This window comes from Triplophysa dalaica, chromosome 1, assembly GCF_015846415.1.
Source record: "Triplophysa dalaica isolate WHDGS20190420 chromosome 1, ASM1584641v1, whole genome shotgun sequence".
Classification (NCBI taxonomy): domain Eukaryota; kingdom Metazoa; phylum Chordata; class Actinopteri; order Cypriniformes; family Nemacheilidae; genus Triplophysa; species Triplophysa dalaica.
In genome coordinates, this window is record NC_079542.1 from 9,258,125 (window position 1) to 9,270,929 (window position 12,805).

At 38.4% G+C, this 12,805-nt stretch overlaps 1 protein-coding gene across 1 annotated transcript in view; it reads left to right on the top strand.

The window, feature by feature from the left end:
• Positions 1-776: 776 nt before the first annotated feature.
• stim2b (stromal interaction molecule 2b) overlaps positions 777-12,805 on the top strand; it is a 31,567-nt gene continuing 19,538 nt past the window's right edge. The window contains exon 1 of the mRNA XM_056747532.1: positions 777-2,010. Coding sequence (XP_056603510.1) covers positions 1,869-2,010 — 142 coding nt within the window. The 5' untranslated portion in view covers positions 777-1,868. The remainder of the gene's footprint in view (positions 2,011-12,805) is intronic.

The window sequence follows — 12,805 nt, forward strand, 5'->3', positions numbered from 1 at the left end:
TATTCATATTGCATACAATGTATACATTTTTATCAATGTTGCCTTGGAATCAAAACCTATGATTTGCTGCTAATACAAAGCTCCTCCTACATGGACACAGAAGAAACTGGACATAAAATATAAAGATGGCATCAGCTATTCATTGTCAAAACAATTTCACACATGGGTACAAAATGACCCTTTTGGAAAGGCAGTGAATCATGATCGTTAACCCTGCAGGTGAGCTCAGGAAACTGCCATGGCCCTCTTGTATCTGCCTCTCGCATTCCCTCTGCGCCTCATATCAAATTGTGCCACTCGTCAGTATTCTGCAATGCTTTTGCTCCCCATCGCCTCACGCCGGTCTCTCGGTACATCTGCCACCACCTGTTTATAATATGCTTCCTACCCCCCGTCCCGTTTATTACCGGATCTGCAGTCGTTTTGGGAATATCATGTGCGCCTCTAGCGGCCAGACTGAGGAATTACAGGTGTAATTTTGTGTCGTCCTACCTATTTACGCAGGAAGTTGGGGAGCCTGCTATAAAATGATTATTTACAATATAAATGGAAAATATACAAAAGGGGAAAAATTCAAGTAACGTTTAACAAAGCAAAATTTGCGTGTATGAATGAACAAAACCTTTTCTCAACGTTCTCCCGCCGTCTGTCTTTTCAAAGCTCAAGACTCGCTTTTGGTTTCAGCCAATAAGATCCTGCCATGTTGGGAGCGCTCGACCAATCAAATTCCACAGCGAGGAGAAAAACTTGGATGATTCAGTGCGTGAATGGCGTGTCGCAATAGAAGAAATAAAAGTGGGAAGTGTTGAACAATGGAGCAGGGAGGCGCCAACATTCCCCATCAGGAACTTTCTGGTTTCTCTCCTCCTGGTTGCCGATAGTCAACCAAACGCGCATTGTAGACTTAAAAATCAGTTTCAGTCAAAACCGACTGTTCAATTGGTAGAAATAAAGGAGGTTTTCTGTCAAGAGCACCCGAGAGCACTCAATCGCATCTGTTCTGAGGGAGAATCGTATCGCCGGCGTCCTGCTGTCAAATTATTTGCATACGGACTTCCGCCCCCTGAATTTAGTTTCTGCATCAACTACCAAAGGCAGTGGGCAGACCTGAGCCCTCATGTTAGACGTGGTCATGCGGACTTGACATTTAAACTCGTCTAATATTTGGACATGAACGGCGGACGCGTTTAATTCGGATTGCCCGGATGGATTCGGATTAAACGCTACATTGGGATCTGACTTTCTTTCCCACAGGCGGTTCACGTTGACTATGCCGGATATCTTCCGGCTGTTTGTGGATGTACCGTGACTGACTTACATTGACTTGCTTTGTAATTTGGGATATGGCACTTTAAACGCGTCGGACTGTAGGCTACTTGCTATTTTCTAGCAGGAATATGTGCTTTTCATCTCTCTGGTGGTGATTTAAGACGGGGGATTCCTCGTCGGTTTGCACTTGTCTCTGGATTGTAAAGTGGGTTACGGGTTTACCCGATACGGCCACGTCTTTCAATCCGATACAATATCTGATGTCTGTTTCAATGTGTCCGATTATAAACCCTGGAAGAGTTGAACATCTCTTTTGGATGGAGTTGTTCTGTGCCTTCTTTTGACGCCTCGGATACATAAATCGTAGACCGTGTTTCTTAATCGTTGGATTTCCTTTTTTTGACGTGTCTTTTAGACTATCTTTTTACAGGTTTGGTCTTTTTGTGTTTTTAATGGAACTACTGTTGACATCACACGTTTCTTTCTTTTGATTCAACGAATTCGGATGATTTTCATAACACACATTTAATTCCTGAGTGAAGAAATACTGTGTGGTGTCTGTTGATTTATTTATTTATCGTAAACCTTCTGCACACACCATGACTTTCTTCTCCGGGGCAGCGGTTCTTTTGCTGCGTGGACTCGTCATCTCTGCGGTATTGGGTTTAGAGAGTTCATACACGAGTACTCTGTCGAACCGAGTCACTCCGGATCCAGCGGCACCAGCTGTTGCTCCTACAGGTAAAACAGCCGCATCCTTGTAATAACCGTGGCGCAAATCTACCTGTGTTTATTCTCATAGTAGATAACAGCGAAGAAGAACACATGGTGCTCCATTGTCACCAGTGTTTTGGTGGGTGTTTTAAACAGTGTTTGCGTGCATGATGCCTACTGTGGGTCTTGATGGATTTACCCAACCACACATAACATCTGGGGGCTTTGAAAGGTTTTGCACATTAGTTTGCAATGGCTTATGAAAGGGGTAAAAGAAAAGACAGTGCTGGAATTTGCTCCTTTCTCACCAGTCATTAGATGGCACCACCATATAGATATAGTATCATTTCATTCCATAGTTTTAATACTGTATACTATGGGGCGCTTTCCCCGGACAGAGGTTAAGACTAGTCCCAGAACTAAGTTCAATCTTAGAGGCGTCTTGAAAACAATTTGTATTAACATGTATTCAAATATATCAGTGTGATTGTTTTGTCTCAAGATGCAAGTTAAAAACAACTCAAATATCCTAATTTAACCAAGGCCTGGTCCTGATTTAAACTAATCCGTGTCCAGGAAACCGCCCCTAAATATGTTAATCAAATCTATATTGCTGGTAGATTTTGGTGTTGAATGTCCAGATATTGTCATTTAACAGGAAGATATAGCTAGATTTCACCTCATGCACACTCCTGTTTACCCCCTTTTTTGGAGGAAACCTATAGTCTTATAAATAAAATGTAAACAAATACGAATGGAACAAAGAGAAATGCATCACCGTAATGCAACAAACAGGACTGTTTCGATCAATCAAGCTGCTCTGATTCCTGACCCCACAGCTGTTTTCTCAATATTAGTCGTGAATTCATGACAGTGTATCGCTTCTGACGTGCTGCAGTCTGGTCTGAGTGTTTGCTGAGGACACGGATCAGGGTGAGATGTTAGATTGCTTTCTGTACGGACCTGCAATCTCTTCTTAAGATGAACGCAGATCTGTGGTCATAATGCAGACTACTCGGGGGAGTTAAAAATCCTGCATGCAAATGGTCATTGACTCATCGGCAAGCAAAGCGCTTGTTTGTCGGACCGTTTATTTCTGGTGTTGCTGTAGTTTAGTGCACTCTAATTGGATGTCTGGAATGCTGGAAGTACAGCATGCTATCAAATAAAAGTCAAGATCAGAACAATATTAAACCGTTTGACTTTTGCTTGACTGCATGTAAAATATCTTTGCACTTAAAATAAGGCTCACACTCCGAGCATATTTTTAAGAGTTTAGCGTTTCTAAGGTTTAGGATTTACATATTTTCAATATTTGTCTTAACCCCTGGGCAAAGTGACATTTCATCTCGCATTTCTCATAATATTATTTATTCTCATATTCTTTTGCCAACTAATTAGTTTGTAAGTGCATCTCTCAGTGGCTGTAAAAACACATTTATGAGACTACAGTCCAATTTTCTGTAAAGCTTTTTCGATAACTTGTACACGGCGAGGTTGTTGTTTTAGAGAGCTGTCTAAATAAAGTCAACCTCAATAAATAGATGGAAAGGTCAATGTATTCATTATTGCTCTCCAGCCAGTTGAGTTTAGTAACTAACTTATATAATCAATGAACCGGTAGGTGTTTTATGGCACACTGCTTTTAATCAAAGTAAATATTTGTTTCACTTTAATCGTTTCCTCTTCCCAGAAGAATAAGATAGAGGCAGACCCGGTCTGCATGCTAATACTGTACATTCGGCTTGGATACGATACTTGGGAATTGTGTTTTGCTCATTAACTTATTATAAGCACAAAGATCTGTGTGAATATCAAATAAAAGTTCAATCAAACTTAAGTTACTAAATTAAATGCACTACTTGTCTTAAATCTTTCATCAGTTACAAACCCTCGTGCCATTACAAACCGGTGTGACTTTCTTCAGCAGACCACAAAAGATACTTTTGAAGAATATTGGTAACCAAACCATCCCATTGTATGGAGGTGAAGACCCAGACACGTTTTTCAAAATTACTTTTTGGGTGAACTCTCCCTTTAATACAAATCTTCACAGATTATGTCTTTGTTATACATAATTTATAAATAATATTCGTCATTAAAATACATACCTGCAAAGGCGTCAGAAGGAAGTTCTCGTGGTGTTTAGTGGGAGACAGAGCAGATAGATACTTTATGTGGTATTCTGTTGGATTAGCAGTGTGTTGTGTGTATGAGTTTTGATCTAAAATCAGAGTTTGAGCTGTTGGTAAATTTGTGGCCGGTTCCTTCCTCCGATTTGTGGCCGGTTCCTCCATAAACATACAAACGCTTATGAGCGTTTGTATGTGCTGGGACTGAAACATCCCTGTTGGAATTGACCCAGCGACCCGTTTCCCATCCAGAATTTGGTCATCTGCTACTTTGCAGGATACCACTGTTATTGTGTGTGTCTGTATAAGTGAGAGAATGAGACAATGTTTAAATATGGTTAAATATTTTGTACAGAGGAAAAAAAGGGAAAGGGAGAGCATAGCAGGACAGCCGTTGTAAGTAGTTGAGTTCATTTGTTGCACGCGAGCCGGACACTGTCTGTGTTTGCGAGTTTGCTTGTTAGCTCGTAGGGCTACCAATTGTAAGCATGATAATGCTGGAATTTCCTGTATCACAGATGATTATCATATCAAGTGTACTCTATAAGTCAGGGGTTCCCAAAGTGAGGGTCGCAAGTCCCCGAAGGACGGGGTCACAAGATCATTTCAAGAAATATTTTTTTTATTATTAGAAATAGCATATGTAATCAATAAGTGTAACAAAATATAAAAAATATTAGTTAAGTTAAAACTAAAACCAGGCAAAAAGAAAGCCATCAGCCTTTGGAATTTCTTCCTCGATCATGACCCTTGAGGTGATAACCACGTGAATCAGTCCCATGTGCACGCAGATTTTTTTTCAGGCTTTAAATTTAGAATACTTATTTGTTGAAATGAAACGTTGATTAATATAGACCAAAGACAATGCAGGGAGGCCAGCGCAGGAAGGCGCAGAAGCACCGCAGTCAGAGGGGCCATCGTACTCAGGTACGAAAAGAGCCACATCCATTAGTACTCGAATCAGTTTGATGAAATTCGACCAGCTGTAGTAATAGTTCATAGTTTATGTATAATAAGTTAAATTATTTTCGACTGTGCTCATTTGTGTTGTCAGTTTGCGCGTTTGGGTAGAATAGGTGCATGTGGGCATTTGCGCCTGCAACGTTTGTATACTTTAAGCACCTTCAAGGAAACTGGGAGTGCCGCGAGTCACTGGCACTGTTATTTTGGGGGTCGCGTGCTGAAAAATTTGAGAACCTCTGCAATTAGTGATAGATTGATAGTGTGTCACGACTTGTAAATTATTTGGTTTTTAGGTGATTCATTTATTTGTAATTTTGATTTGTCTTGTGAACTGTCTAACTTGTCATAAATCTTGCCAAAATGTTTCAATTCGCGTTGCAGTCTTTCACCTGGCCATTCCAAAATGTTTCAGTACAATTTACACCTGTGACCGTAGTTGGGACACAGCAACAGCAATATTATGTTGCTTTATATTCCCATACTTTCTCGACTATAAGATTGCCAAACAGATGATTAAGAATATGGGATGAACTTTCTTAAACTCTCACTAAATGCCCAAGAGGTTGTTATCAATAGGCAAGCTTTTTATTCCCCGTTCGTATCCATCAAGCTAGGAGGATTCATTCAAATTCAGTTTGGGGATGTATGTTTGTTGAATAGGTTGACAGATGTAATCCTGTAAATGGTATTCCTGTGAACATGTTTGGTCACATTCAAATGCCTTTGTGTATTGAGACTGTTTAGCATCTCAACAAACAAACCACCTCTTGTCCCGGAAGTATGATTTCATGGTCACTACTGTTCAAGTATAACAAAAACTTTGTTTCGTAGTAGAAAAAAATATATTTTTGTTCTTTCATCAGTGGTTTTACTTTTAGAGTGTTTTATTTATTTAGGAAACAGTCTGAGATTATGTCAGAAAAGTTTCTTAGTTTCTCTTTAGACGCAAACATCAGAAGCAAACATATTAGTGAAGGCGGCAAATATTCACTTGCTGGTTGTATTGGGTAAGCCATGACATTGAAGTCAGACCAGTAATGTAACATTTTTTTTAACATTCTGATAAAGCAGGATTTACTAAAAAGGTAAACTCTTCCTTTCCCTTTACCTTAGTAATAAAAATATGTGAAAATAATGTTTCCGTAAAATGCTCAGCCTGTAACAAACAATTTAAATGCCTCACATGTAAATTTATCTAGGAATTCTTTGCATTTTGGGATTTTTCTGCTTTATTCATATTCTTTACCATAATATTATAAAAAAAAAAAATGAGTCATCGGTCATGGATTGCCCAAATTTGTGTGCCATTACTATCTCATGATCTAGTAAAGGGTTATGACAGAGGATTTTTATAGAACCTGCTAATGATTTCCGATAAGATCTAGTGGAACAGCGTCACAGGGCTGCTCTAGATCGTATGTCAGATGTCATCAATTCCATTACTTGTAATGGACTAGTCAGATCTTGGGAATATTCTGTGTACTTGATGTCATCCTAAAACCATGAGCTAGACTATACTTGCCTTCAAGATCTATAGTTAAATGCCTCAGTCCACATTAGTAGCTCTCTCACATTCTGTTTTTTCAGGCTAAAGAGATGTTCTTGGTTGCTTACAAAAGTGTTCTTACATTTGATATGCAGAACTCATAGCCATGTTGTGAGGATGCTGTGGGTGACTGCCAGGATAGTGCTTTGCAGATGAAGGGTTTTTTTATGGGTGGTAGCATACTGAAGTGACATGAATGCTCGCCTCAATAAGTCACACGATTTGAGGTTCCACTCAATGTTGTATTCCAAGTGACTTGGGATGAGTGACGCACTAAATAATTACTAATTAACACGAGTTTGGGTGATGCTTTCATCCAAAGTGACTAACCCTAACCAAAGTGTATGATTTATAAGTATGTGGTCCCCAAACCCATGACCTTTGCTATATTACAAGCTGCTGTTGCTTTACATTTGGTTACAATTGAAATGGCATGGTTAATTCTCTTCACAACTAACACAATTCTCTGCTTGCTTAATCCAACTGGTATTTGTAATTCATGCAGAAAATTTGTGCCTTATGGATATCTAGGTCACTTTATTGAGCTGGACTGTTCAGCGAGTGGAACCAAACGAGTTCTTTGTGATCCGCTGCATGTGGTTGTTGTGGGGTTTACTTGTCATTTTCAGTCGACTTTCTGTTGGTCTGTAAGCATACTGCCTGCTTTCACGAGGTGAGCAAAGCATTTCAGAATGCTTGCTGACCAGTGCCGTTACTGATTTTGCAATAGAGGACATAAAACAATCAATGAGAAGTATAAACAAAACCCGAACGGTCAAATAAACAGTGAAACAAACACGCGTCGGACAAAGTTAAACACGTGCACTCTTCATATCAATAATTTATTGTTAATGCTTACAATTTTGTAATGATATGTACAGGGATATAAGCTGTTTGTCGGGGTACACCATAGTCGCCATAGTCAATGGATCTGATGGAAAGGGACCCTATTCATAAATAATTTTTCCTGGGCCCTTTGAATTTTAGCGATGACCCTGCAGGTATCACAACAGGAAGCCTGGGATGTCATACATGCAGCCGTAGCTTCCGTTGGAATGGTGCTAAAGAGGGAAAGACACTGAGGTGCTAATACTCACTACAGAGCAGAATAAAGCCACACATTAGTCCAGCTGTGCTTCCTAGATGACATGCCCTTGATCACCTGGCAGACACATACAAACTTGCTGAATGTGTTTGATGTTTGTACTATTGTCTTCAAATGAATCCGGTACCCTTGATATGTATTCATGAGCGTGCTGTCAGTGGGACATATTAATTGTTCACACCAAATCACGGTATGTTCTTTACTTTTTCAAGAGGCCATTTTACATTAAAGGAATTATTTACCCCAAAATTAAAACTGTATTTTTTTACCATCATGTCTTTACGAGCATGTACAGTAGTGGCCAAAAGGGATGTCTGGATGGCCATATTTGTACAATATTTACTTGTAATGCTCCCTCAGGTTACATTAAAACATCACGATATTAGGTCAGGACTATTGTTCAAAATGCACAAGACACTAAACATAAGGTATCTATTAGACACAATTATTTGGCAGAAAAGCAAACTTATGAGGGAATATAAATACATAAAATACAATGCTCACATTAAAGAAAGCATCAATTTACTACAATTTTATTTGTTATTAATATTTATTGATCATCTTGTATAGTAACATTTGTAGCCATTCTCCTAGGCCTTGACTAAATATATTTTTGTTCATGTGTATGTTGTTTTCTGCCAAGCTTTTAGTTTTATTTATTTATTTTCGTTTACAATTAATTAACAGCTTTGCAAAATGCATATGTAAGTTTAGTAATACATAAAAAAAGCAAAGACGCCAATTTTCCAAAGTTGGATATCACTTTTGGCCAGTAGGCCGACTGTAAAGTATGTAGGTATTAAAAAAAAAATCAAATTGACTTACAGTGCATTTAAGGCATTTTCGCAAATAAGTAACAGAATAATGACATAATCTAAAATTTGTGTGAACTATAACTTGAATCTCTGTCTTTTCACTATTAATGGATGCATGAGAATATCTTAGATGTTGTACTGTGTTAACATTAAACATATTAGTGATGGATTCACGGAATGGGTAACACATTATGATAAGGTTTTATTTGCTAACACGAATAAACAATGAACAATACCGTTTTCAGCATAATCTTTGTCAATTGTAGTTAATGTCATTATAATTGTTTTTGTTAGTTAGTTTTGCGATAACTAATCTTAAAGTAACAATACAGGGTTTTTAGGAAGATCTATTGACAGAAATGCAATAAAATATACAAAACTATGTCTTCAGAGGTGTATAAAGACCTTACAGGATGAACCATTATGTTTGTAATACCTTAGAATACGCTATTTATATCTACATACAGAGCGGCCCTGCATACATTGAATTCGCCGCCATGTTTTGTAAAGCAGCCCTAAACGGACAAACAACTTTACAATGAGCGTTTCCTCTGTCTCTCCACTGTGGTATAGTGGGTAAACGTATCGCGGGATGATCCGTGATCTGTTCGGATCGTGCTTTATGGTTCGGAACGCCTGTGACCCACGGATTAACAGAAAGTTTATTCATAAAAAGAGTAAAACGCGCTCTTGCTCGCTGCTCAGTTTCCGCTCCAACGTGCTCTCGCTCTCTCTCTCCAGTATCTGGACGAGTACAATGAAGCGGTTCCAGATAAACAATAACACTCAAAACTGCTCCGGCACACAGCTAATGTAACAACAACAACATATCTTGTTATGTTACTCACATGGTGATCCGAATCAAAGCAACCTCCTCGGGGTTACTTTTAGACAGTCTTTCTCTACAACGTCTTTTTTTTGGAAAGTATCTCCATAGATATCTACGAGTATCTCTGCTAAAAGCCTTTCTGGAAAGCCTTTATAATTTAACACAGGTCTTCGCTCCTGCCTTAGAACGACATCTTTTTGTACAGTGGTGGCCACTGGACTAAGCGATTCGTTGCAAATATATAATCTAACGCTAGTGGGCTCTGTTAATCAAAAACTGCACCTTTAACAGTTAAAACTTTTGAAATCAGCAAACTTATTGTAAGTGTTGCCCATAAATGAATCCTATACAGAAGCTGGGGCTGATCTGTAATCATGCATGAATAGATGAAGGGGTATTTTAGATGAGAGGAACACCAGCAGCTTCTCATTTCAGGGACTTTCCCTCTTCTTCAAGGAGAGAGAGAGATAGAGAGCATTGACTCTTTATCTGCAGATCTTATTTTGCAACTTAGCAAAATGCCCAACTGAGAAATAAAAAGATTGAATAGAAGGGATGTGTTCTGTACAAAATAACCAGCATTAAAACCACCAAACGCAATCCTGAGATGTGAAATGTCACTTTGACACACACACACAGGTTTCATCTTCCACTTCATTGAGAATATGGCAAGCACATCACTTTCTCTTTAATCCCACTCTGTTCTTCAAAACGCCTTTTCTTAGACATGTCCTATATTAAGAGGATCTCAACAGTAAACTTGAGTTATTCATACAGCATGTGGGTATTATTTCCCATGTATTGATTTCTAGTGATTCACAAGTGGTCGATGAGAAAATCAGACCTTTTTATTTTTAGTTGTGGGTGCAGAAGGCTGACGTGCTGGATGAGTCAGCATAAGATTTGAGGTTAGTGGTTATGTAGCTCTGTGCATCTGGCAGATCAGGTGTGTTCTAGAGGTATGCTTATCCGGCTTTACAAACCACTGTAGACCATTTCATACGACACACGCATGCCTGACCCCCAGGTAACTACAAATTCGTGTTTGGCTAGTGTCTAATAATAGTGTCTAACTCTTTAAATTTGATTTAATGTATGTTAATATTAATTTGTATTATTGTTTTACTATATAATAATTGTATAAAATATATGATTTGTTAAATGTTTATTTTATTATATAAACAATTTGATTTGATTGGGGCCTGTAGTTCGGTCGCATTTAAACAAAGCTTTTAGTACATTGACATCTAGCGGTTGAGCTTGGTTTTGGAGTCTAAACTCGAAATATTGGAGAGAAAGGTTTAGCCAAGTAACAGTTCTCCTCGGTTTCTTTCGCTTGTAATCAGAAATAATCTACAGGCACTATATTTTTTTGTGAATGTGTACTAGTATGTGTACTGGGATCTCAAAAGTATGCATGCGCAGTAACGTTTGTTCCTGTTGTTAAGATGAAACCATCTATAGGTGTAGAAAATCTCTGTGTTTTGTTATGTCCTGCTCTTTTACTCTGTTTGGCATATAGATTGCGGATGAACCGAGAGACTGAATTGCTTGGGTCCATGGGAGGTGGTCACAGTCCAAGATAAAAGTTCATTTGTTTTGTTTCCTTTGATGATGAGCAGAGCATCTGTTAAGCTAAAATACTGTTTCAGTTTGAGTTTTATCAACTGAATTTATTGTTGTGTTCAAATATAGTTTCATATTGTATGCTGTCTGCTACAGTATGTTATAAAATGTATTGGGTTGTGCTTTTATTGTAAATGCGCTATGTGGAGGCCATATTTTTTACTTGCATCCTTAACCATAAATGTAGCCTATATCAATACCATTTGCAACACCTTTAATTCCTTTAAAATCATGAAAGTGTTTGAAAAATGTAGAAAGAAGAAAATGATACTCTCCGATGTAGGCTGATTTTTTTTTAATCTTTAATCATTCTTGAGAGTCTGTAGCAAAGTGTGAAGGAAGTGGTTCCAGACAAACAGGAAGTCAGAATTCTTACACAGGAAGTTGAAAGGGTACTCATAATATTCATGGTGTTACTGAAATCAGCAATGTTTTGGGCAGAATAAGACTTTAAAGCAGATGTAATGCAGGCTTTAATCTATGTTTTATCAAATAAACTTTTTCTGCATTGAGAATTGTCTAATAAGGGACTAAGAAAAGTTGTTACGAAACAGAATTTCGTGTCATTTCTGAAACCTATACGAACGCTGGGGGTAGTGTATCGAGCACAGAAATACTACGTAATACATGTAACTTAACCTAACATACTACATAACACCTTACTTGTGGTTCCATTTCTGTTTTTCATATATTGGCAACACATCATATACAGTATTTGTCCAGTGTATCACTTTTCAAGAATCTATGGACAGAAATGCAATATCCATAACTATGCCTTCAGACGTTGACCTTACATAATGAAGCATTATATTTTCTTATACCTTAAAATGGAGTGAGTTGTTGGTTGCAATTCCAAACCTCGCTGCTAGATTTCACTGACTGGTCCTTTAGAGCTGTCTGTTTACAGTTGGGGTTGTTTAGGCCCAAGGTCGAGCTGAACATATGTCATGTTCATTTCAAAAGGTCTATCTAAGCAAGGAAGTATCCCTTTAATATCCATTGTGCCAAAATTGGATTGTCCCTTAAATGAATATTTAACCCACTAAATGACAATTCCGTAATTGTTTATTCACCCTGATGTTTAATTTTATTCCTTAATTATTTTGTGTTGCACAGACACATAACATTTAATTGGTGTAAGGATGTATATATCATGACAGAAATGTAATTTCAGGATAAATCTTTCCCTTAAAAATCTGAAACGAGGCAACCATAATTCTCCTATTGAGTCACAGCTGACATTAGTTTACACAGTATGGCCCCATTGACTTTCGACTGTAATTTAGGCAGCATATCATAGTATCAGTGAGATCACTTCTGCTTTTGTCATTAGGTCATGAAGGCAAAATGGAGGACTCTCCTCTTTCTGTGTTGATGTTACTTGAGGCTGATGTTATCAGAGAAGTTCACTCATGGACAGTGGGGACTACGTCCTGCCTTTGTGTTATGTGTTTACTGAGAGTAATGAGAGTGCATGCTTCTGACACACAGCCTGTTTAACTAATATCTCAACACCTTAATCTTCAATCACAGATCTGTGGTTGTTCTTCTGTGTGTGTGTGCTGTTATCGGATTCCACATTACTCTTTCTTCTTCATGTCCAAACACAACTTTTCACTGTTGCTTCCACGAGATGATTATCTGCCCTAATTAAGACATTGGCTCACCCCCTCTCCTTCTGTATACCCCTCTCTCTCTCTCCCCTCTCCCTCTTCTCTCTCTCTCTCTCTCTCTTCTCTCTCTCTCTCTCTCTCTCTCTGGCTACTGGTTGACCCCTCATGTCTTGAGTTTCAGCTTCAATCCGCA